This window comes from Chiloscyllium plagiosum, unplaced genomic scaffold (genome assembly GCF_037043375.1).
Source record: "Chiloscyllium plagiosum isolate Xiang-an unplaced genomic scaffold, Cpla_swu_hap1 HiC_scaffold_26, whole genome shotgun sequence".
Lineage (NCBI taxonomy): Eukaryota > Metazoa > Chordata > Chondrichthyes > Orectolobiformes > Hemiscylliidae > Chiloscyllium > Chiloscyllium plagiosum.
Window position 1 is genome coordinate 42,766,793 of NW_028270164.1, and position 27,686 is coordinate 42,794,478.

A 27,686-nucleotide genomic window follows, 5' to 3' on the forward strand; every position below is an offset into this window, starting at 1 on the left:
AAAACAAGAGAGAACGGCAATTGCAATAAGTCAGTATCTTATCCAGCGTCAAACAAAGTAAGTCATAATTGTTAGAGACATTACAGAGCATTCTGTCAAGGTGCAGTTCAACAAGATTAACTATCAAAGCTGTTCTGGATACAAGTTTTACTTTAATTGCATGTTTCTACTACCCATCCATGGATTACCAGTTAACATTCAATACTTCATAAAAAATGCTGATCCTTTTGGACATCAGCTATTTACAATCATTCATTGCTGAATTCAGCACCCTGTGCCTCATTCATCTGAGGCCCTGCATCCAATCACGTAAAGCTATGGTGAGACCACACCTGGATTAGCGGAGGGTTTGGCCTCCTTGTCCAAGGAGGAAATACTTGCAATTGAGGGGAGATGAAGATTGACTCAACTGATTCCTTGGAATGCAAGGATTGTCCTGTGAGGGGAGATTGAATCTGCGCTCGAGCAGTTTAGCTGAATGAGAGGTCATGTACCTAAAACATACTAAATTCTTATAAGGTACAACTGGGTAGATGTTGGGAGCACATTTTTTGTGATTGAGGAGCCTAGAACTATGCCATCCGGTTTTAATTCAAGCAGTCAGCCATTTAGGACGCCAATGCTTTACTGAAATACTCTTATTTCATAGGTCTGTGAAAGCTCAAATCACTAACTTTATACAAGTGTTAGGATTCCAGCTGATATTAAATCACTGTACATGGAGATCCCAGACTGAAATCTGGCTTCAAAGATCGAATTTTGTTACCTATTTGATATCAGAATGCATTCATAATATGTGCAATGGTGAATTTTTGAGTAAAGCATCCAAATAAAAATAGGTTCTTCCACCCTCTTAATACCAGAGCTACCTTGTGTCAATGAGAATCACCTAATTTAGGTATATCCTCCAAGAATGCAAACTTCAGTTGGAAGTAACCAGTTGTAGAGTACAGTATCAATCTAGAAGCAAAATCAAACCCATGCTTCTCAGTTCTATTTATACTACATTGAAAACTTTTAATTCTTGGTGGGTGGGAAGGAAATTAACAATCTTGTTTGTTCAAGTTATCTCAAAGTCATTAAGTTTCTTTTGATAGGGGGAAAAAAGCCTTTGCTCAGATCACCTGAACTCAAATCAGTAAAACACTGGAAAGATGACAGTCTTGTGATCTGTCAAGACAAGCAGCTTCGTTCATTTTTAAAAAACATACTGACATCTGAAACCCCAATTATTTACAGAAATAGTGAAGCCCCAACATTTTGTATTTAAGACAAGAATTTTTACAATGAAAAAAATCAAACAAAGCAAAGCAAACTTCAAATATTAGCTTTGATAACCACATACACTCAGCTCAGAATCAACATATATTGAACATGAATTTGTAGGAAAATTCAGTTACTTGTACATAAATTACATATTACAAATGAAACATGACTAAGACAAGTCTTGCCAATTGATTAGATAGTCCAATCTGCATATATATCTGCAACCTCAGTCACAAAGTATTCACTTTGGATGTGAACATAGGAGGTATAGTTAGTAAGTTTGCAGACGACTCCAAAATCGGAGGTGTAGTGAACAATGAAGGAGATTACCTCAGAGTACAATGGGATCAGTTGGGCCAATTAGCCAAAGGAGTGGCAGATGTAAGTTAATTTAGGTAGATGAGAGATGCTGCATTTTGGAAAGGCAAATCTGGGCAGGACTTAGACACTTAACGGAAAAGTCATGGGGAGTGTTGCTGAACAAAGAGACCTTGGAGTGCAGGTTCATAGCTCCTTGAAAGTAGAGTCGCAGGTAGATAGGATAATGTAGGTGGTGTTTGGTATGCTTTCCTTTATTGGTCAGAGGATTGAGTATAGAAATTGGGAGGTCATGTTGCAGCTGTACCGGACATTGGTTCGACCACTTTTGGAATATTGTGTGCAGTTCTGGTCTCCCTCCTGTAGGAAGGATATTGTGAAATTTGAAAGGGTTCAGAAAAGGTTCATAAGGATGTTGCGAGGGTTGGAGGATTTGAGCTATACGGAGAGGCTAAATAGGCTGTGGCTAATTTCCCTGGAGCGTCTGAGGCTGAGGGGTAACCTTGTAGACGTTTATAAATTCATGTGGGGCATGGATAGGATAAATAGACAAAGTATTTTCCCTGGGGTGGGGGAGTCCAGAACTAGATGGCAGAGGTTTAGAGTGAGGTGAAAAATTTAAAAGGAACCTACGGGGCAACTTTTTCATGCAGAGGGTGATGTGTGTATGGAATGAGCTACGAGAGCACATGGAGGAAGCTAGTACAATTGCAACATTTAAAAGGCATCTGGATGGGTATATGAATAGGAAGGGTTTAGAGGGTTATGGGCCAAGTGCTGGCAAATGGGACTAGATCATTTTAGGATATCTGGTCAGCATGGACAAGTTGGACCGAAGGGTCTGTTTCCATGCTGTACACCTCAATGACTCTAATATCATTGAATGGAGAAAAAAACAAGTACTCTTATGGCAGCATTTCAATTACGCTGTCCTAGAAAGTGGCCAACATTTATTCTCCATCATTTGATAAAACAATTGATTTATATAATTCACTGTTTATGGAGCAATGTAGTATGCTCACTGGCTATCACATTTTCCAAAAGAACTGAAATTCATTGTGCCGTGTACACAGAGCTCCTAAGATGTAAAGCCAAGTCTACTCCAGTTATTTTGAAGCAAGTTTTTTTAAATCAACAATTCATCCGTTCAAAATAGGAAAGCTAAGCAGCAGTAAAATAGTAATTTAATGCCAGTAAATTTAGTTTGTGCATGTGAATTGAATGCCTAATAATTAAGGGTTGCTGTGTAGGAGGGAGTTTCTTTTTCTGTATGCTTACTTATCCAAGGTTATCGAAGTAGTGGTCCTATTTACTTGTTTCAGTTCATCCCACAACTATTTAAGATCCCAAAACATTATTGATAATAGCAGAGAACTTGCTCAGTGTTCTGGGTAAAATTTCTTCAATCAACGTCAGGAAAAAAATAGACTTGATCAGTGAGCTTATTTGTGTGATCGTGCTAGCGTTAAATGTTGCTGTACCTAACTTATTACAACCGTACAAATACTCTCTTTTTGTGACACGTTTCGGCTTCATCCACAAATTCCAATGATTGAAATATAACTTAACAAAAATTCAAAATCCAGTCCACAATATAAATTCCTTTTGTGTTACATTGTTCAGTTTCCATAATAGGCAACACAATGGAATACACTTGGATAAAGTCAAATTATAAACATAATTCACAATTACATCACCTAGATTGAAACTTAAAAGGTAGAGATACTAATTGAGCGTAAAAAAGTTTTAACCCATATTTCTCATTGATATGCATACAAAACTGAGCACAGTGGAAGTAATTATAATTATGAGAAATTAAAATTATGAGAAATTAAGGGGAGATTCATTTACACAGATGTCCTGTGGTCATGAAAGCTGCTAAAATGCTTTATGATCAAAAGTAGATTCAGAGACTAGTTACTGCTGCAACATTGGAAATGCAGCAGTCAAGTTGGGCATAGTGAGGTACCATTAAAAGCAATGTGATAATAACCAGATGAGTTTTTTTTTGCCAAGTTGATTTAAATATAAATATTCACCATGACACTGGTGATAACTTACATGCTCTTTGAGACAATGCTATCGGGTTTTCTATGCCTACTTGAGGCAGCAAAAATGGGAGTCTCGACTTAACATCCCATCCAAAAAGTTAGTAACATCACAGATAGCACCTGGCATTGCAGTACACTCTTCATCCTATTCAGGAGTAAACCTCTGGCTTAACAAGTGGGTGAAATACCAATTTAGGATGGCTAACACAGGAACCCATCTTGGATAGATTTTCATGCCTTCACCCTCTATTGTTACAGAAAACCTTTCTGACATTACCAAACTTTAACCTTTGAAAAAGAACTGCAAATAGATTCTACAGACAAAACAATCGCTGTACCAGGTTCACAGGTCATAGTAAAGCTATTGAGTTGTCATGAGCTCATGCTCACAAATGCTTTATCTACAGGCAGGCAGCCAAATATGCTGCAAAATTCCAACAGCATGATGAATTTGAATGAACAAGACCCAAAACAAAGACATTATCTCTTTACTTTCATTTGTATTTCATTAACAAAAACACTACATTATTTTAGACACGGTGGAAAAGCAGAGTGAGACACTGAACACTGACCTACATTTTGGTCAAAGAAAGAGTGAGAGATAATACACGTTAAACTTGTAAAGGGAGTGCAATCATACCAAGTTTCAATAGTGCATCTGCATGAACCTTTGAAAGTAGGAGGACATAATAACAGGCCCTGAAGGCGGCACATGGGATCCTGGGTTTTAAATTTAATGGTTTTAAAGCATGGGATTTTGCACTAGAATACACAAAAGCAAGGGTCATGTACTAAACCCACATAAAATATGAATCCTGCTCCAAATGGAGTATTGCAACCATTTCAGGAAAAACACGAAGGCTTTGTAGAGGATACTGTTATTAGCGTGTTTCAGAGATGACAAATTAAGGTTACATGTTTTGGTTGGAGAATCTGAGATTGACATCTTCATTTGGAGGCCAAAGTAAAAATTACAGTATTTTATATAGCGTTTCCAGATCCTCCATCACCATGAACTAGAGATCACAGATTTAATATGATTGGCAAAGGAAGCTGAAGGGAGATGGATAAAAATTTTAACCAACAAGTGATCAAGGTGAAGAAGGAATTTGCAGAGATATGGGCCACAGGACCAAAGAGACTGTTTGGCAAAAGCTAAACAAAAATTGTGGTTTATCACACCACAACAGTAGCCTGGCTGACAAGTAGTTACTTAGTTGCAAAGCACTTAATGACAGCCTGAGATTGTGAAAACTGTTCTAGAAGTCCAAGTCACCATTTTCTTGGTCTGCATAAATATTATCCTGATGCAACTTGGGTTTGAACAGTGTTTAAGGGTCTCTATATTTCCAATGTATTCAAACCAGTTTCTTTGTGGGACTGACAGGATAAATTAAAATAGTCAAATGAGCCACGAGAGGTGAGCAGTGGTGGGAGGGGCAAGAAGAGAAAGAAATGAAAAAACTGGACTGAATTGCTAATAAACTCATTTAAAAGCTTTGAGCTCGACATCCCTCTCCCCTCTATTTAATTAAAAAGTTATAGATTATAAAAATACAACCGGATTGTTCAGAATTTCAGACCATTTTGGGAGTTCATTTAAGAAATCTAGCTTCAAAACAAAATCACATACCCTTTCTTTTGCCAGGAGATTCTTTTGTTGGCGATCTGACAACTGTTAGACCCTCATGATGATCTATTATTGTTTGCACTTTGGACTGAAACTCTTGAAGCAGGTCTTTAGCCCAGCGTGATCTCGCTTCCATTGTTTCACAATGTCTAACCCAATGTTTGCAACTATCATCTGCAAGCAGAATAAATTAGAATAATAAATTCATAATCACTTCAGACTGAAGCCAACAATGTCTGGAGTACTGCATATCACCTTCTAGTCATGATAACGTCAGACTATGACCACCATTTGGAATCCTACCATCAAATCAGTACCATACCAGACCAACTTTGATTATGGAAGCTCCTACACATGTTTGGCTAAAGTCACCTTGCATGACCACATGGCACAGGTAAACAGATCTTCAAAGTACACGCAATTTGTTTGCGTGCACATGCAACTACTTTTCATTTTTTTCATTTGTCCAGTTCTAATGTGGATAGTTAGAGCTAGGGAGGCTTAGTCCTGCTAAAAACGTTTTAAAACTAGTGGGTAAATTCCACAACAAGTGTGTTAATGTGTACGGCCTGGTACATAAGCAAAGCAATGGCAATCTCAAACAAATTTTATACAAGCTCTTTCCTAACTCAGAGGCTCATGATACTCTTTAAAAAGATACAAATCTGAGCTATTCTCCATCTTGAATAGGATGAACAAAGCAGCAAAGGCTTCAATGACAATTTTCTCAAAGTTTTTTCATTTTGTTCCCATTTGAGCTTTTTCCCCGATCCTGTACTACACCCGAATAGTGAGTTACAGCTCCAAAAGTCAAGTATCTAGTCACTTTAAATATACACCAGTTCTTGTAACAATAGAATTCACTCACTTGCCCAGTGGAAGGGATAATAGTCGAAGCTCAGGTTTCTGAATGTTAACTGTATAGCTCCTCCAGCAATTCGATGTTTAGATGCTCCTGTGCAATAAAGGCAAAACATAGTAAGGAACCAACTGCAGAGATGGAAAGTTAATTGGACAGACTGAAGCAAGGACTAGCATACAAGATTAACAGGCATCTGGGAGGCACCTTACACCTCCAACATTTGCATTTTTTTCCCCTTTCTTCTCATCTCAAGCACAACCATGTACACCACTTCACTCTCTACCAAATCATGTCTTAAGTTCAAAAATAGCTTTTAACAAGATATCTTCAGCTAAAGTAAGGCTTTTTGAAAACAAAGCATTTGTCTTTTATCTCCTTTCATAGCATGTGAATGTTATTAAACATTATAGACGTACTTGCAGTGCTTTGCATCCTTGAATGAAAGCTTGTCCTCCCCCAACCAAGAGTCAAACCGGAATTATAGTAACTCACTTTACCATTTCACCTACTCTCAGAGTAACTTCTGGTGTGCACAAATTACATAAATGGATCAGTAAAAAGTCATTTTCTTTCCTCAGGTGTAGGCATCATAGATTGCTCGTACCTTGTTCCATTGAGGCGCCATCATCACAAATGTGCAAATCCAGGCGTGAGATCTGACTGTGATAGGATGATTCTTTCACATCATACATATCAAAATACTGACTAATACTGTTCAAACTGTTGCTTGAGGAAGCTGGTTGCATTCGCGTCTGATGGACACTAGGCACTGATCCACTTGTCTGTAGAGAAGGCATTTACAAAAATAATTTTAAAAAGGTGAAGTCAACTACAGGTAAACTTGCAGGACACCTGTAGTAGAGTCTCAGATTGCACAATGCTCAAAAGGTCTTAATTAATCAGCTTTATGTCAGACCTAATGAAATTCAGTGAAATGTGTAAGAACAATAATTAACCTTTTAATTATCTCCTCCATTACCACTTACGGTCTTGCATGTATTTGCTATGTATTGCATATTTAGGAAAAACCAAGACACCCCAAAGTCTGAAGCTAGAGCAAGGTTAAGAGTTCTCATATTTGGGTACAAATTCCATGCAACCTCAGGCAAGGCAAGACGGACAATTAAATACTAAAATGAAAAAAAGTTCTTTCAGACATACACTATTGGTATTTTGTCAAGATTAGAGTGGTACTGAAAAATCACAGCAGGTCAGCAGCATCAGAGGACCAGGAAAATCAACATTTCGGGCAGGAGGCCTTTCATCAGGATTTTCCTGCTCCTTGGATGCTGCCTGACCTGCTATGCTTTTCCAGCACCACTCTAATCTAAACTCTGATCTCCAGCATCTGCAGTCCTCACTTTCACCTGATTGATATTTTGTAGCTACTGTGACGTTTCTGTCATGGTATGATAGATACTTAGGAAAAGTTAAGTTTCCATTTTAAGCCAGAGTATCGTTTAACAATGTAGTAATATTATGTAATGCTAGCCAACCACTTCTGCATTGAAAACAAATGCAGAGTCTCATCCCTTTGTTAATTCATGAGCAAAGGTCCTTTTTATTTTATAATCTCAATCTAAACCTTTCACTCTTGCTCACCAATTTGACAGAGTTAATGATTCTGATTAACAATTCCTCCTCATATTAGAAATTTTCATATGCTTCAGTCTAATTGGTTAAGAAAATACACAGCTTAGCTCAAGATTCCAGCTTGTGGAAAACTCCAGGCTGCTTTAATACTAGGCTTCCCATGCAAAACATTGCCAATACTGAAATGGGTGGGGCAAATTTAACAGCAGGCACAATTAAATTATTACTTTTACCACCCTTCAACTATTGATGTGCTTAAAGACTTTAGGATTTCACTGCATGCTAAAAGCCAGTCCTTTGTTTAAAAAAAATCCTCGACTTCTCTTTTTTTTTTAAACCTCCTTTCGGACACTTCTGTATTTGTTCTCAATTATATTTTCGAAGCAACATGTTATAAAACATCTACCTCCATCGGTCAACAGCTTGTTTGACTGACTTTGCACTTTTGAGGGAATATACCTTGACTGTGCCAAATTCATCTCTTCTTTGAAGGTTGCATAGTTCCAGTTTTACTCTGCTATCCAGTCTATCCTGCCCAGCAGCAATCATAGAACATAGAACAGTACAAGCCCTTTGGCCCACAATGTTGTGCCGAGCATTTATCTTAATCTAAGATCAACCTAACCTACACACCCTTCAATTTACTGCCATCTACATGCTTCTCCAGCAGTCGCTTAAAATGTCTCTGACTGTACCACCGCTGGCAGTGCATTCCACACACCCACCACTGAGTCAAGAACCTACCTCTGACATCTCCCCTCTACCTTCCTCCAATCACCTTGAAATTATGACCTCTCGTGACAGCCATTTCTGCCCTGGGGAAAGTCTCTGGCTATCTACTCTATTTATGCCTCTCATTACCTTGTATCAAGTCACTTCCCCTCCTCCTCCTCTCCAGTATGAAAACCACTGGCTCACTCAACCTCTCTTCATAAGACAAGCCCTCCAATCCAGGCAGCATCCTTGTAAATCTCCTCTGCACCCTCTCTAAAGCATCTACATCCTTCCTATAATGAGGTGACCAGAACTGGGCACAATATTCTAAGTGTGGTCTAACCATGGTTTTACAGAGCTGTAGCAAAACCTCACGGCTCTTAAACTCCATCCCCCTGCTAATGAAAGCCAAAACACCATTGCCTTAACAACGCTATCAACGTGGGTAGCTACTTTGAGGGATCTATGTATGTGGACCTCAAGGTTCCACTGTTCCTCCACACTGCCAAGAATCCGGTCTTTAACCTTGTATTCAGCATTCAAATTTGACCTTCCAAAAGACATTTCACATTTATCAAAGTTGAACTCCATCTGCCACTTCCCAATCTAGCTCTGCATCCTGTCAATGACTTATTGTAGCCTGGAACAGCCCTCAACACTACACATCATCAACCTTCGTGTCATCGACAAACTTATTAACCCATCCTTCCACTTCTTCATCTAGTCATTTATAAAACTACAAAGAGCAGAGGCCCAAGAACAGATCCCTGCAGGACACCACTGGTCACCAATCTCCAGGTGGAATGCTTTCCATCCACTACCACTACTACTTGCTGTCTTCTTTCGGCAAGCTAATTCGGTATCCAGACAGCTACATTTCTCTGTATCCAATACCTCCCAACTTTGAGTGAGCCTACTGTGGGGAACCTTATCAAATGACTTTCCTAAGTAGTCATAAATCCTCTCTCAGAATCCTTTCCAGCACCTTGCTTACCACAGATGAAAGACTGACTGGTCTGTAATCCCCAGGGATTTCCCTATTTCCTTTCTTGAACAGAGGAACAACATTCGCCTCCCTCCAATCAGCCGGCACTATTCCAGTGGAGAGTGAGGATGCAACGTTCATCACTGGAAGCGCAGCAATCTCATTCCTTGTTTCCTATAGTAACCATGGATAATATCTGGTCTGGCTCTGGGGACTTCTTAATCTTGATACTTCCCAGAATTTCCAGCACATCCACTTTCTTAATATCAATCTGTTCAAGCCTATTACCCTAGTCCAGTGTCCAAAATATCTAAACCCTGGAACATCCAGCAAACATTCTTACCGTTGTGAAATCCATGTCTCGGTTATGGCCACAACATTGTAATTCCAAGCACTGATCGATGGCCGAACCTTATTATTCTTATTCCTGACACCCCTTGCATTGAAACAGACACACTAACCCATCCCTTTGCCCTGTCAACCGTGTATCCTTCCTTAGAGACTCTCTGCATTCTATTTCTGCCCATTCAACAACTACCCTCTCCTCTGATCTGTAACTCTGGTTCCAATCCCCCTGCCAAACTAGTTTAAACCCTCTCGAAGTGCTCTAGCAAATCTCCCATCCAGGACATTGGTTCCCCTCCACTTTAAGTGCAACCATCCTTCATAGACAGGCCCCACCTTCCCCAGAAGGTACCTCAATGATCGACATTACTGAAGTCCTCCCTCCTCCACCAGCCCTGTAGCCATGCGTTTAGCTGTACCTCGGTCGCTGTTCCTCGCCTCACTGGCATGTGGCACCTGTAGCAATCCAGAGATTACTACGCTACTCGTCCTGCTTTTTAGCTTCCAACCTAACTCCCTGAAGTCACTTTTTAGATCCTTATCCCTTTTCCTAGCGATGTCATTGGTGCCAATGTGCACCACAACTTTTGGCTGCTCACCCTCCCCCTTCAGAATCTCGTAGACTCTAATCAGAGACATCCCGGACCATGGCATCCACGAGACAACATACCCTCTGGAGTCCCGTCGCGACCACAGAATCGCCCGTCCATTCCTCTAACTAGAGAGTCTCCTACCATTAATGCTTTTCTACTTCCCACCCCCCCCTTCCCTTCTAAGCCACAGAGTCAGACTCAGTGCCAGAGACCTGACCACTATGGCTTCCCCCAGTAGCCCCCACAAACAGTATCCAAAAACAGTATACTTATGAGTGAGGTGAACTGCCACAGGGGATCCTTGCATTGTCTGCCTGTTCCCTTTGTGTCCCCTGATTGTAACCCATCTACCAGAGGTAAGACTACCTCCCTATAACTCCTCTCTGTTACCCCCCCTGCCTCTTGAACGATCCGAAGTTCATCCAGCTCCAATTCCCTAACATGGTTTCCAATGGAGCTGGAATTGGGTGAACTTCCTGCAGATCAAGTCTACCCTTCCCTCCCACATCCTACAGGAGGAGCATACAACTACCCTATCACCCATTCCCACTGTTCTGAATTCCAAAGTGACTATTGAAAAAAAACTAGTAACCATCCCAAATCTGCGCATACAACCGTTTGTTTTTTTTAAATTTAGAGAAGGATGGGTGGGAGACCCTACCTTTTGAAGTGGGCTTTCCAGGTGACGGTGACTTTTTTTTTTCCAAACAAAGATCAGAAAGCCAATTTGAACCACTAGTTCAAAAATCATTTTCAAGAGAGCATATTATGCAAGCGAGATAAACAGAAGAAGAACTAAATAGAATGTTAATTGATGAAACTGAAAGTTCAACTTTCATGACAAACAGAAAATCAGACATGGGCCACATTCAGGTTTCAGTTGAGAAGTATGGTTTCGTACCAGCAAAAGGGCAACTCAGTTCATGCCAGACTTTGTTAAAATTGTTTTAGCTGTTTAGGCAGACAGGGGATATTGTTTTCCAAGTGCAGTTAGCAAAATTTGGTGAAGGAGCTATGTCTCTCTATCTCAGAGAGATACAGTACTGGAAACAAACCCCCTAGTGAACGTATGGTATGATTAAACTGAGAGGTAGACATTATTACTTGGAACTACAGTTCGACTATAGGTTATTCTGTGTGTTTGAACAAAACTATTAGCTTTTTCTAACAAAATACAACACCCATAACTCTAAGTGAGACAAAGTTATTCAGAGGGCTTAGAGCGAGCAGGCTAGATTCGTCCAGTCTGAGCTGGGGTGTTTTTGAAAAAACATAAGCATGCATCAAGCTCTGAAGTGTTGAGAAGTCTTTCACTGGAGTAGCATGTGCTCAGCAATATTGAAGAAATGAAATTTAAGGAAATAGAATCTTAGAAAAAAAAAGTATCCCAGACTAGACTGCTGTGATTATAGACAGTGGGAAAGAAGAGAAGTTAAGATTTTGAAGGTTTTTCTAAAAAAAAAAGCTGCGTCAGAGACAGTGGAGCACATGAAGGAGACAAAGTCAGGAGCATAATAATAAAGAAAGAGTTATATGATTTGAAATGGTGTTTTCAACATAAAATCAAAAGTATGAAACTAAACAGAAAAGACTCTCCCCCTTGGAAATGATCTAGCCTGTGTCTTGTTAGAGGTGCAGTACTAAATGTTCTTAGAATCTCAACATTTTTAAGCTGTGAGAGTGTGCATAGACCAGTACAAAGCTGTTGCCTTGTTCATTCTATCAAAAAAATGCTGGAGTTATTTTTACTCAGTGTTTAAATATCTTAGAACCTAATTTCTAATGCAATAGTATTTTCTAACAGAACAGGATGTTGTTTTAAAAATATCACTTCAGTAATAAAAAGTTTTAAAAATTATGATCTATCCAGCGTGGTTCCTTTTGGGCGTCGGACTTGTCCTGCATCAACATCAAGCAGACATTATCCCATAACAGTTAGGGCTACTAGATCATAATAACAGTAATAGGAAGTAATTGAAAGGATATGCTTGCAAACTCATCAGTCAAGAAAGAAATCACAGTTAAGATAGGACTGATACTCCATCACCTGATGAAGGAGCGTCGCTCCGAAAGCTAGTGTGCTTCCAATTAAACCTGTTGGACTATAACCTGGTGTTGTGTGATTTTTCACAAAAGTTAGTGTGCCTGCAAAGGATATTGCTGGAAAAGGGGTTGAATCTTCCTTTGTACTAAACACACAATCTTTGCTATTTGCTGTTGATAGTGTTCCTAATGTGTCATACATGTATTTTTGCTTTCTTATTCTTTTGTGCAATAAACTTGGAGGTCTTTTTGTTAAAAGTACATTTACAGTCTCATGTGATTATGTTCATTGACTAAGATTACCAAACTGCAAAAACAAAACTTATGATCTATCAAGCTAGATTTCACTTAGATCTTACTTGTCCATTTGGGATCAGTATAGTATATTTTCCATGTAAAACAAAACATACATTACTTCTACTAAAGCACACATTTCATATTTTGGCGGTATAGGGATCAAACATATCCTCCAATATAATGTGCACATACAAAACAGTTGAAATCCCTTAAAAATCTTAAGGTCCATACAATATGCCTTCCTGCTTTTTGTCAACCTTCAACTTGCTCTTCCACTATGAATTTCATCTTCTAACAAGATTGCAAATGTAAACTCACTGCGTTCCCAAAAAATATATCCATTTATTCTATTTTCCAACTGCTTCTGCGCCAACCTCATGCCACACAGCAGTGAAAACTAGCAAAAAAGGTTCTCAAGAAAGGTCAAATTATGGGTTTCCAAGGTTGATGTCCAAGTCAGGGAACTGGTGCATCCATATTTAGTGCCCACCCACTAATCAAAAAATGAATATTGCTGGCTAATCCTATAAATTGCTCAACAGCAGATTAACAGTGGCATGGCTATGTACAGTACTTTTAAAGTGTCTCAGTTGCAAGTAGATTCAAAACATGCCCTGGGATGATGAAAAAAAAAATTATATTTAAATTGTATCCCTTCCTACTTGGTTGTCAGTACCGTTTTAGTTTTAGAAAATGTGACAATGGAGCCAAACTAGCTAACTCTTAAAACAGGAAATTCAGATTATTACATTATTTGGGGCTACACCTTCATTTTTAGAAAGGGGAGGGGTGACAAAACCAATATGCTGAACATAATGTCTTATTGGAATGGTTTATATGCATTGTTGTTGTTGATACCTGAGAATTCAGCAGGGTATTGCCCAATTAGGCCAGATGTTTCTATTACAGATTTACAGATTACATTACAGTGTGGAAACAGGCCCTTCGGCCCAACAAGTCCACACCGCCCCGCCTAAGCGAACCCACACCATACCCCTACATTTACCCCTTACCTAACACTACGGGCAATTTAGTATTGCCAATTCACCTGACCCTGCACATCTTTGGACTGTGGGAGGAAACCGGAGCCGCCCATTCTTGGCTAAATATTAAGGTTGACATTGAAGTCAGGCCAATTTGATTAAACAGCAGATGGCAAGAGTGTCATGGCTAAAATACTAGCAGTTAGTTTTTCTTTATAGAAAAAGTTACCCAGAAAAGTGGAATTAAACAGCTTTATGTACAGGATATAAAGTCCAGTGAAATCAATGACGTGAGACTACAGTTTATATTTAATTTGTAGACCTGCTGTTAAATTAAGAAGCCTAAAATGATGGACAGGTGGCCACATGATACAAAGTTCACATTCGTTCAGCCTGTCTTCAAAGGAGTTGAAGTCGTACACAAGCGGAAAACTTCCAATGAGTTCAAGACACAAGAGGGCTCTAGCCTGACATTCCTTACTCATACAGTGTGGAAGTCTATTTTGCATGGTGGAAATCAAATCCTGGAGTAAGATGCCTGACAAAAACTGAGCTCAAGGATGGGGGTATGTAGCAGACAACAATTATTATCAGCCAAACTTCCGAAAAAAATCCCAAATTTAATTCTCGGACTTTTTCAGCTCAAACAATGAATGCTACAAAACTGAACACCATCTGAAATATGTTTAAATTATAAAGTAACCAGCACAAGCTTTACTGTAATTCTCTTGACATGCTTTCCATATCAATATCCTGTTTAGATGGCCAAGCATTTTGCCAGAGCAACTGCATCTACTTAATGTTTATGCATGTTTAATGAAACCACATTAACCCACTTCCAGGATACTCCAGAACTTTCATAAAAGTTCTGCATTTTTAAAATAGCTTATTCAAAGCCACAAGCACACAAGGTCCAGAAAGCTGTTTAGACATTTCTAATCTGCATAATCAGAGTTTTAAAAAAAAAAAATTAATAAATTCTGCTTCACAAAGCCAAACAAAATTCATTCGGTCAGTCAGAATACATATGGCAATGTTCAAAGAGACTATGACTATGTTTCTGTCTCGAAACAAGAATTATTTATTCAAAGTGCTTGATAACACAACAGGGGAAAAAACCCACATCATCTTGGCTTTGAGGGCATCACGAAAAAAAGGATAAAGATAGTTCAACCAGTGATCAAATTCCACTTGTCAGGCGTCACGCAACTTGGAAATAAAAACACAAATTGGATTTACTGCAATGAGAAAAACTGCATCACTTAATTTCCCCAAGTAATAACTGAACTAATCTAAATCAAGCTACTGGATTTCATTTGCACTCACCCCTTGAGCATCTGGAGCCATTCTCTTCCGCTGCTTGGCTGAATTCTCCATGGCCTCACTGAGTGACTGTGCATATTCAATCATCGCTTTCAGCTGGGAGTCAGTAAGAACCCACAGCAAGTCACCCAAAAGGAACATTAGCTTCGAGCCTACCACATTGCAATCTTTCACCTGAGTAAATCAAAAAAGAAGTAATGTCGATTGTTTAACGCCAGTTTGCAATTCTTTTAATTCCAATTCACCAAAAGAATTTCTTAAAAGCAATTTTAAAAACAGAATTACAGTTTTCATGAGAAAATTGTTGGTACTTCTTTTCCCCAGCTCAAGGGATTCCCCTTGCAAAATCCACCATGCAAGCAATACTACATTACTGGACTACTATATGCATTGTAGCATTCACACACGTGCATCCAGTTTTATTTGGACTCCCATAACTATCTGAACTACACCTCCTCCCAACCAGTATCCTGCAAAAACTCCATCCCGTTTTCCCAATTCCTCTGTCTTTGTCGCAACTGCTCCGATAAGATTTTCCACTCCCAAGCATCCCAGGTGTCCACCTATTTTAAACAACGTGCTTTTCCTCTCCCCATTTCATCCAGACAGCCGTCCACCGCACCGCCTCCATTCCCCACTCCAATGCTCTTAACCTCGCCCTAATAAAGACTGGGTCCCCCTTATCCTCACTTTCCACCCCATCAGTCTATGTATCAAATGTATCATCCTCAAACACTTCTGTCAACTCCAACTCTACCCCACCACCAAGAACATTTTCCCCTCCCCACCCTTCTCTGCCTTCTGCAAGGACCGTTCCCTTTGCTATGCCTTGGTTTGTGCCATTCTCCCCAATAATCACTCCTTGAACCCTCTTATACCTTCCCCTGCAATTGTGAGAGATGCAGAACCTGCCGAAAAACCACCCCCCCTCACCTACACCCAGGGCTCCAAATAGTTCTTCCAGATGGGACAGAGGTTCTTCTGCCTCTCTCCCACCCTACTTTACTGTATCCGGTGCTCGCAATGTGGTCTACTCTACATTGGTGAGACTAAATGTAAACTAAGGGCACATTTCACAGAGCATCTCAGCCGGGCCCATAAGGGCAAGCATGACCTCCCAGTCACCACCCATTTTAATTGCCCCTACCACTCCCTCTCTGACATGTCTATCCCTGGTCTCGTCCATTGCCACACAGTGAAGCAGACCGCAGAAGATGAGGAACAATATCCCTCATCTTCTGCCTGGGCACCCTACAGCCTGGAGGACTCAACATGGAGTTCTCCATTTTCAAATAACATCCCCAACCATTCCACAACTCAATTTCCATCCTGACTGCCTCCTTTCCATCCCTCTGACCAACACCTCCTTCCAGCTATTAACTGGATTCATTCCCATCAAACTACTAGGTTGTACCTAACACCTATATTCACCTATCACTACCTCACCACTCCGCCTCACTCCCCACCCATAACCCTTCCCTCCCTCCCACCCCCCCCACTTTTATTTGCAACTCACCCCACCCCCACCTTCATTCCTGAAGAAGGGTTATACCTGAAACATCGGACTTCTCCACCTCCTGATACTGCCGGGCTCGCTGTGCTCCTCCAGGCTCCTGCTTGCCCACTCAAGTTTTATTCACCCAACATCTTTGTTTGTTGAATTACACAAAATGCTTTCATTTTAAGATTCTCATCTTTGTTTTTAAATTTCTTCTCCAGCCTTGCCATCTGTTACCTCATCCCATCCTCAAAACTTCTGCATATCTCCCATTCTGACCTCTTGAATGTTCCCAGTTTTAATCACTTAACATTGGCCATGCCTTGAACTACGCTAGACTGCAAGACATTGACTTCCATTCCTAAAGTTCTCCACCTCAGGATTCCAAGAAATTTCTTAGATATCCTAATACCTCCTTATGTCACACAATGTTGAGTATTCTTCAAAACTCCTGCTGTAAAGAACCATGGAATGTTTTATTATGTTAATGAGTTTGGATATTTCAACAGTGAATTGGTTTTACTAATACAAAACAAGTGGATATAAGCCAAGTTTAAAGAAATGAAAGATTCAAGCTCTTTTTACTCCATTATCATCAAATTAACATGTTTCATAACCAATTACTGAATTTATACAGTTAAACTGACAAGCCAGTGGGGGGTCAAATTTTCAGAATTTGAATGCCTTTATATTACAATTCTCCATCTGACAAGAAATATGTACCATAAAGGATGCAGCCAAAATGCAACAGGATATGTACAGAAAATTCAACTGGACTACTGGTCAACGATGTTGCCATAAATAGATGGGTAACTGAAGTGCAAGATGGCACAGAACAAGTCTCCTGCAAAGCTTACTAAACTGCGCAGCTTAGCTGACACACTGTAAATTTCAGAAACTAAGGGAAAACATGGTTTTAAAATGTAATTGGCAAAGTTATAATTCTCTATACATGCTGCCATATTCTCAGTTGAAATTGCACACAAGTACAAAATTTCCTAATAGGTTTACTGAATGCAGTGAAACAGCCCGAATCACAGGTTTGTACGTCATGACATTTACCTTCCTTCCAATTATTAAGTGAGTTGGGTGATGGAAAACAATGAAATAATATCTATAGATTTTATGGCCAGTACAGCATTGGGTTCAAATGCATCCATCTGAAGGTCAAAAAAAATTGAATGATTGTTCACCTTTATTTCTTTGCGCCAGGCAGCAGATACACACAAAACTATGAAATCAATCCCAATGACATGAAGCAGAATGATCATGTGACTGCTTTGTTACTGGACTGGCTCAGTTTAAAAAAAGTAAAAGGTAGTAAAGCAGTGACGGACATTTCAGGAGATATTTCAGAGCTTTCAACAAAGACATACAATACTGACGAAACAACAAAAAACCAGAAAAATGCATCATTGGTGGCTATCAAAATCCAGGATGGAATCAAATGGAAAGAAAAGGAATATAATGATGTGAGAGATCAATGCAAGACCAAAAGATGAGAACATTTTAGGAATTTGCAAAGCATAATTCAGAAAAAAGGGAACCATGGGAATACAAAAAAATACTAGCAAAAATAAAAACCAGTAAAGTTCCTACAAATAAGAGTGACTCGGTCCCTTAGAGAAGGTGACTGGGTAGTTAATAATGGGAAACAAAGAACTAGCAGAATATTTTCCAATCTTCACAGCAGTAGACGCAAAAAGGATAGTACAAAATCAAGTGGCTTAAAGGTGGCAGGAACGTAAAACCATCACCCTCAGAGAAAAGTCAGAGGAACGCCAACACGACTAAAGGCTGACAATTCAGCTGAAATGGATGGGCTGCGTCCTCAAGTCTTAAAGGAAGTGGCTGAAGATATATTAATGCACTGGTTATACCTTCTAAAATTCCCTAGATTATGGAAAGGTCCATAATAGCAAATATATACACCACTAAATATAGCCTAACACGTCATTGCAAAAAAGGTAGAAATCATTGAGATTAATATCAAGACATTTAGACTTTAGAACTTTTAGAGTTCTTTGTACATGCAACAAACAATGTGGATAAAGAGCAGGTGTTGAACATCTGAATCTCCAGAAGGAGTCAATGTGGACAGATTAAGAGGTGATCTCATTAAAGCATAAGTAGTTCTTATGGAGCTTGACAGAGATGCAGAAAGATGTCCAGCCAGGGAGTGGGGGAAAAGGGTGGTGGTTTGAGAACCAGTGGGCAGACAGTTTCAGATATGGGCAAGCCACTTATGATTGAGATCAGGAATCAGATCTCACTCAGAAGATGGCAAGCCTTCCCTACCGGACAGCACTGTTGAAGCTCAATGATTGTAGCATTGAACACATTTAACCTAAAAATCTGTGGATCTCAAAAAGATCAAGGGATATGGGGATAGCAAGGAAAATGACATTCAGGTAGAAGATCACATGCGATTTAGTTCAATAGCAGAGCAAGTTCAAGCAGCTGAATGGTTTACTCTAAATCTATGATTAACTTATTGGAAGCGAGGACAGGCATGAATGAGTCACTTTCAGAATGTCTAACTAGTGCAGTTCCAGAGATAAATGCCAGGGCCTAAATATATGTGATCCATGTTAATTACTTGGATGAAGGACTGGACTGCACTGTAGCTAAGTTTTTTGACAAACATATATAGTCAACCAACTGGTGAAAAGGATGCAAGAGTCTGAAAAAGGATACAAGGCAAGCTAATTGAGATAGCAAAAGTTCTGCAGATGGAGTATAATATGGGAATGTGAGAAATTGCCACTTTGGTGACATGAATAGAAAAGCAGATCATCCACATGGCGAGAAACTGCAAAATGCTATGGTACAGAGTGTGCTTGGGATCTTTGTACACAAACCCTATTAAGTTTACATACAGACACAGCAAATAATTAGGAAATCAAACAGGATGTTAGCCATAGGGGTGTGAAATGTTAAAGAAAGGAAGTCTTGTTACAGCTGTACAGGATACTGGAAAATGCAGCGTGTACAGTTTTGGTCACAGTAAAAAGGCACACAAGTCGTTACTTTCAGCAAAGATTCACTAAGCTGCAGTTTGGCATGAGGGATCATTTGAATGAAGAAACATTTAGAAAGTGGCAGCTAAATCATTGGGGTTTATAAGGAGGTGATCTTACTGGAGCTCAGAGTTGGGAGGACTTGATAGAGTTGATGCTTGGACAACGTTTCTCTTCATGGGAGGATCAATAAAAAGGGGGTACAGATCCAAAACAGGGGACCTCCCATTTAACACGGAGACAACAGAATTTATTCTCTCAATGTCGCTAACTTTAAGACTTTTCTTCCTCTGTGAGCAGTCAAAGCGAGATTGTTGAGAATATTTGATTTACAAGGGATTTAAGAGTAATGAAGATAGGCAGGAAAAGGTAGTTAACACCTCAAATCAGATCTGCTATGGTCTTACAGTCATAGAATCCCTAGTGCTGAAGTAGGCCATTTAACCCATCAAGTCCACACCACCCTTCCAAAGAGAATCCCACCCAGATCCACCTCCACAGTTCTATCCCTGCATTTCCCTTGGCTAATTCATCTCACCCTACACATCCTAAGAGGCAATTTAACATTGCTAATCCACCGAATCTGCAACTGTTTGGACTGAGAGAGGAAACCTAAGCAGACACAAGAAGAATGTGCAAACTCTACTCAGACTTAAAACCCTGCTCAGCCCAGATAGGGCTTGAACCCACAATCTCTGACTTAGGAGGTCAATGTCTTATCCATTGAGCCACTGGGGAGTGTTGAAGAGAGACCTGGGGGTGCAGGTGCCTAATTCCTGGAAAGTGGAGTTGCAGGTAGACAAGGTAGTGAAAAAAGCATTTGGCATGCTTGCCTTCATTGCTCAGTGCATTGAGTTTAGAAGTTGGGAGGTCATGTCCTGTACAGTTGCAATATTAGTGATGCCACCATTACATACTGCATTCATTTCTGGTCTCATCTTTTTGAATGGCTGAACAGGTGCAATAGATAAAATGATCTAATTTTTTTAAAAATTCATAAGTTCACACAATATGCATGTTTTCCAGCTGCATGCAATCAAAACTTGGAAACCAAAAAACCCAAATGCAAAGGCACCTACGCTCTGTAATATTTAATACTACCACTGTTCATTCAAATACCCTTGTTAACTCATGACTATATCTATAAACAGCACAAGGGAAAAAGTACTAAGGTTCTTGTACTGTACATACCCTTCTCTTGAGTACAAGTTTGATTTTCGACTGGTTGGTGATTAGTCTTAGTGGCGTACTGATAATGCTCTGATCGCCTGGGATTGCATCAGCTTCTATACGGAGTGTCTGCCAATTTATTTCCTTAAAAGTCAATACCTGTTAAAAATACAAACAATTCTAATTAGACTCAAAACAAAAAAGGCAAATTCCTAAGCTAACTGCTGTTATTTGGTTTTCATATTTACGAACACAATACAGCCCAGGAAATTGCTCACCAAAACCTGTACATGTATTGACATGACAGGGAAAACAGAATTACATTAAATCAAAGCTCTGATTATATAGGACACAAAAACATTTTGCATACTGGTTCAGAGACTGCACCTTGTAAACATGTTATTTTGTATCTGTCTCCTTTACCAGTACCCAATGATTAGGTGCCATCCAGTCAGAACCAGGGTCAATATTGCATGCGTAACTTTACAGTGTTCAATCTCCATACTTCAAACCAAATTAATAAAACAGACCTACATGGAGTGTTTTTAGAGTTTCTTTTTGAATTGTTTGGTAGCTTACGGCTGCAATTGCAGAATGAAAACATCTGTATCTTGGACACTCCAAATAATACAGACTTCCACCTATTTGAACGCAACGTCTCTCAGAAAGAGTCAGACAACTCAGAGGAACTTCCTGAACAATTTACTGTCATAATACTGAGTATCAACAGTTTCATGATTAGTTTAACAGCAAACTTTGTTCAAATATAAAGCGGAGAACAGGTTTATTATGGGCAAATTATGGTAGGACAAGTTTAGTTTGAGATTATGTTTGGCATGGACTGATTGGACCAAATGATCTGTTTCCATGCTGTATGACTATTATTCTACAAGATCAGAACAAGTTTGGTCTAAGTCCCCAAATCTCAATATACTTACCCACAATACAAGGATTCACCCAAATGTTTCTTTAACTTAAAAATAACAAATCCCAAAACCAACACCCATGTTGCTGGTTCCATGCCAGGGCTAGAGCCAATGTTAGGTTCTTTTGTATGACTGTCTGACAGCCCTGTTTTTTTGGGGTGGGGGGTGGTGAACTGCCTCATGATCAGCGGTGCCATAATATAAACAAAATAACGAAACTATTCTACGATTTTGAAAAAAAGGCAAAGTTCATGCAACTGGTGCAAGCATGGAATCTTACTATTGCAAGGTGGTGCAACTGAATTCCATTCTCCAAGTAAAACTTTTTGACTCCAGTTACTTTTGAAAATCAATTATGAAGTCGTACAACAGGGAAACTGACTACGCGATCCAACTAGTCCATGCCAACCCAAGCTAAAATAGACCCACTTGCCGGCATTTGGCCAATATCCCTCTAAACCTTTTCTATCCATATAACTGTCCATGTGCCTTTTAAATGTCACAGCTGTACCTGCATCTTACACTTCCTCTGACAGTTTACATAAAAACCTGTGTGTGAAAAAGTTGCTCCTCAGGTCCCTTCTAAACCTTTTCCCTCTCACCTTAAAAATACACTGCCTAGTTTGGAACTTACCCACCAGAAAGAAAAAAAGACTCGCTTTTCAGCTTGTGTGCCCCTCATTTTATTAACGCCTAAAGTCACCCCTCAATCTCCTATGTTCCAATGAGAAAAATCCAAGCTTATCCAGCCTCTCCTTATCATTCAAACCTTCCAGTCCCTGCAACGTCCTAGTAAATCTTTTCTGAACCCTCTCCGGTTCATTGCTTCGGAGTCTTACAGAAGATTAAAAGTTTTTGGAGTAGATTTGTAGCTCATGTTGTGGATCAGGTTATAAGTTTGCTCACTAAACTGGTGGATTTGTTCTCAGACATTTTGTTACCATGCTAGCTAACATCATCAGTGAGCCTTTGGCAAAGCATTGGTGTTCTGACCCACTTGCTAGTTATCTGTCTCGGTTTGTTGTGGTAGGTGATATAATTTCATATTCTGTTTCTGAGAAGTTGGTAAATGGGGTCCAGATCTATGTTTGTTAATGGAGTTCCGATTTGAATGCCAGGCCTCTAGGAATTCCCATGTTTTGTTTAGCCTATCCCAGTGTCATCAAGTTATCCCCCCTCCTCAGTCGAAGCAAAACGCTCAGAGACAGTGTAGTTTTACTTCCTTCATCTTTATTCTGGGCCCTGGAGGAGAGACAGAATGATCACACATGTGAACAGGGACAAGTTCTCAGTCTTCTCGCTTGAACAGCAGTTTCTTAATGAATTATATAGTCATTTTAAGGGAGGAGCATCCCAGATAAGGCAACATACATATTAAATTAGGTGACCATTACAATCAGCGAGTGTCAATAGTGAAGATTAAACCATCTACTGTTACACAATGAATGCTCTTAACCTTAACTGGCATCACTAATGAATAAATTTCACCTTGTTAAACTGAACTTACATACTGAATGCTTCCAATATTGGGAAATGGCTCCAGACAATGAATGCTTTTCCACCTTGTTAACCTGTTACCCTTACCTCCAGCACCGGATAACTGCACGTTGTTATCTGATCTGAGTCATGCTCAGCTGAACCTCTTGTTTCACAAAACTCAACTTTAACTCTTTTCCTACCTACTTATACCCAATACACATTCTCACCAGGTTGGATGTACTGTGCCAGTTGAACGTGTGTGTGTATGGCTACCAGTGATAATTGGTCATGTTTTTCGGTGGCTAGTTGGTGCTCATGTATCCTGGTCCCTAGCTTCCTGCCAGTTTGTCCAATGTAATGTTTGTAGTAGCCCTTGCAGGATATTTTGTATATGACTTTTGTTCTGCAGGCTGCCAGTGTGGTGGTAGGTTTGTGGGTTACCATGGTGTCCTGCAAGGACTGTAACAAACATTACATTGGACAAATGGGCAGGAATCTCCCCACCAGGATGCATGAGCACCAACTAGCCACCAAAAAGACGACCAACTATCACTAATATCCATACACACAGACGAAGAGAGACACCAGTTCGACTAGCACAATACATCCATCTGGGACAGGCTTAACAAAGACACCAAAGGGAATTCCAAGAAACCTGGCATTCAAACCAGAACTCCATTAACTAACACATAGATTTGGACTCCATTTACCAATCTTTCAGAAAAAGAACTGAACATGATATCACCTATCACAACAAACCGCGACAGATAACAGGACAGAATACCAAATGTTTCACCAGAAGTTAACGGATGCTACCTAGCATGGGTGACGAAATGTCCGAGAACAAATCCACCAGCTCAGCGAGCAAACATACAACTAGAATATTATAAAGCAGACTGCAATTTGTTTAGCTCATTAGCTTTCTCTGCTCTAAAATCATAGTCACTAATAATATGCAATTGGATTTCCCACAACCGTAAAAGTTTTTGGCCTACTTAAGTGTGGTAATAAGATTAGTTGCCAAATATATGGTTTATAACAAACACACCATTTGAAATGAAAGTCTAAGCCCGGATGTGAACAGAGGCATTAAAATATTATTCAGCTTAGGAAAAAACAAGCTGTACATTATGTTCACTGGTGTCCACTTTGACTCGGCTTCATGATTTTAACAGAGATCCAGTGCTGACAAGGAAGAAAAAAGAACAAGGTACATTTCATGAATTGAGGATTCATAAGAGGCACTTTATTCTCCAGGTATTCACCATCACAGTACAGGTACTAAGCTCAACTGTGTCAATAGCATTGTCGAGAAGTTAATTGTTTCAGAGTAACACAAGCATAGAGAGGACAAAAGACTTTTGTGCTTTTCTAGAACAGCTGCCTTTGCTCTGCAACTGTAATTCAGCTCCCCAATGACAGGAAAAGGAATACATTAAGCATTTCCAAACCATGTCAATTGTACAACTAATCATACACCTGGCAGCTTACCCATCTCTGTTAAATTCTATATTTGAATACCAATATTACAACTTTCATCCATGGTCACGTAACCAAATCACCAGTTATAAATAACTTGGTTCGGAAACGAAAAATGCTCAGCTAAGTATGGCTCATGCATAACCACCTGTTGACAAAACAAAATTTTTTTTACACATTTCTACCAAGATATTTTCATGCAATGTTTTTAATTTAAAGATGGCAAATCATTCAATTTGTAAAATGCTATTCATTCTACAAATACAACAAATCAGCTAAAAATCGCTCCCATTTTTCTTGCTACTGAAAACACTGCTATTATATGTAACAAGGTTGTACTGGACCACTGTAATGCTTAATCAATGAATTTCCTTAGATATAGATTTTGTCTACTGATAGTAGTTAGTTCATTTATAGGCATAGCAGTGATACAGCAAAACTAAGTGAAGAGCTGGAAAAATTGACTGAATACAATATTACCTCCCCTCGCTCTGGATCTGTAATTCTTGTGAATCGGAGATCACTCTGCTGCCACTTCGGATTCACACTGTAGCCTTGGAGTTGCCACAGTTCAAAGGAAGTATTGAAAGCTTTTGCTTCAATTTTAACTATAATGGAATTCACCACAATAGACATTCCTTCCACCACCTTTTCTGCAAAGCCATACTCACTGGAGACAAACAATAAGTAGGTTAGCATCATAAACTGAATGCTGCAGCTCAAATCAATTCAGGAACTTAGACTGTATAAACACATACAAATGAATTGAGAATAATGATATGCATCACAGCGTGAATGCATAGACACATCTTCACACGTGAAAAACAATGTGAAGGTATGTAAAAGTGCAACTTAGACACAATCTTATGAGTCTTGTCAAAGATTACTGTTTACTTACCTTTTTAAAAACAAAGTGAAACAAAATTCTTGAAAGAAAGATTAATAAACACTATTGTTTAGATGACAAAGTTTGGGAAGTAAATGCAAATAGAATGGAAAGAAAACAGCAAACATCACAGAGAAAGGAAGAGAAATATAAAATGCTGGAAATACTCAGTAGGACTCAAGGTATCTGTGGAGAGGGTGTCAGAATTAGCATTTCAGGTTGATGACTCTTTGCAATAATTATTTTGATAAAGAATCTTTAATTTGAAACATGAACTCCGCACAACATTCTTGCAAGTCTTCTTCAGACTTCACCGTATGCTACATTCCAACTATGGTCAAACCAATGTTTTAAAAAAGTTCCAACAGAACCATCTAATGCTTCCTCAACTCAGTTAATCAAGCAGGTTACTCATAATGCCTTAACCACCTTATCTATCCATTGAGTTACCTTCCTGCATCTGAAGGCATAAACTCCAAGATCTGTCCTTCCCCAGTTCTCAGTGACCAAAGAACACACCCGTGAATTAAACACACTGATCAGAACTTTGGATCCAGTCCTTCAGAGTTCCCTACGCGCCCTCATCCCACGTACTTCTTGTGTAGGCGACTTCTACTGCCTTCCAAAGGTACACAAAGCCAACACACCAGGACGTCCCATCGTGTCAGGCAATGGGACCCTATGTGAGAATCTCTCCGGCTACGTGGAAGGCATCTTGAAACCTATTGTACAGGGGATCGCCTGATTCTGTCACAACACTACGGATTTCTTACAGAAATTCAGCACCCACGGACCAGTCGAACCGGGAACATTCCTCATCACAATGGACTTTTCCACACTCTACACCAGCTTCCCCCCACAATGATGGCATTGCGGCAACAGCCTCAGGTACTCTACACCAACTGCCAAACACTATCCTACAACTCATCCGCTTTATCCTTGATCACAACGTCTTCACCTTTGACAACCAGTTCTTCATCCAGACACACGGAACAGCCATGGGGACCAAATTTGCACCCCAATTTGCACCCCAATATACAAACATTTTTATGCACATGTTCGAAAAAGACTTCTTCCCTATGCAGGATCTCCAACCAACATTGTACACCAGGTACATTGACGACATTTTTTGCCTCTGGACCGATGGCGAGGAGTCACTGATAGGGGCGGCAATGTGGCACAGTGGTTAGCACTGCTGCCTCACAGCGTTAGAGACCCGGGTTCAATTCCCGCCTCAGGCGACTGACTGTGTGGAGTTTGCACGTTCTCCCAGTGTCTGCGTGGGTTTCCTCCGGGTGCTCCGGTTTCCTCCCACAGTCCAAAGGTGTGCAGGTCAGGTGAATTGGCCATGCTAAATTGCCCGTAGTGTTAGGTAAGGGGTAAATGTAGGGGTATGGGTGGGTTGCGCTTCGGCGGGGCGGTGTGGACTTGTTGGGCCGAAGGGCCTGTTTCCAAACTAAGTAATCTAATCTAATCTAAAAAAAACTACACAGTGACATCAAGTTTCATCCCACCAAACTCACCATGGACTACTCTCGACTATCTCATTCTTGGACACATGCATCTCCATCAAGGATGGACACCTCAGCACCACACACTACCTCACAATGCTACACTTCTCCAGCTTCCACCCAAAACATATTAAAACAGCCATCCCCTATGGACAAGCCCTATATCGCATACACCGGATCTGCTCAGATGAGGAGGAACGTGACGGACACCTGGAAGTACTGAGGGATGCCCTCACAAGAATGGAGTACAATGCCCAACTTATCGACTGCTAGTTCCGACGTGCCACAGCAAGGAACCGTAATGACCTCCTCAGGAGACAGACACATGCTGCAAGCGACAGGGTACCCTTTGTTGTTCAGTATTTCTCAGGAGCTGAAAAATTACACCATGTTTTTCGTGACCTGCAACACATTATCAATGAGGATGAGCACCTCACCAAGACTTTCCCCACACCTCCACTACTTGCCTTTAAACAACTACCAAACCGCAAACAGATAATTGTTCGTAGCAAGCTGCCCGGCTCTCAGGACAACTCCATACAACCCTGTCATGGTAGGCGCTGCAAGACGTGTCAGAGTGTGGACATAGATACCACCATTACATGTGGGGACACCTCTCACCATGTACGTGGCAGGTACTCATGTGACTCAGCCAATGTTGTCTATCTTATACGTTGCAGGTAAGGATGCCCGGAGGCATGGTACATTGTGGAA

The 27,686-nt window shown here is 40.1% G+C and overlaps 1 protein-coding gene across 3 annotated transcripts in view; it reads right to left on the reverse strand.

The window, feature by feature from the left end:
• Positions 1-27,686, reverse strand: part of bltp3a (bridge-like lipid transfer protein family member 3A) — a 123,972-nt gene that overhangs the window by 43,785 nt on the left and 52,501 nt on the right. For all 3 annotated transcript variants that reach the window (XM_043716922.2, XM_043716921.2, XM_043716925.2), the window contains exons 5-10: positions 25,056-25,245; positions 20,713-20,850; positions 15,007-15,177; positions 6,732-6,909; positions 6,134-6,220; positions 5,269-5,439 (exon numbers count right to left, since the gene is read on the reverse strand). In XM_043716922.2, the coding sequence (XP_043572857.2) occupies positions 5,269-5,439; positions 6,134-6,220; positions 6,732-6,909; positions 15,007-15,177; positions 20,713-20,850; positions 25,056-25,245 (935 nt within the window). The remainder of the gene's footprint in view (positions 1-5,268; positions 5,440-6,133; positions 6,221-6,731; positions 6,910-15,006; positions 15,178-20,712; positions 20,851-25,055; positions 25,246-27,686) is intronic.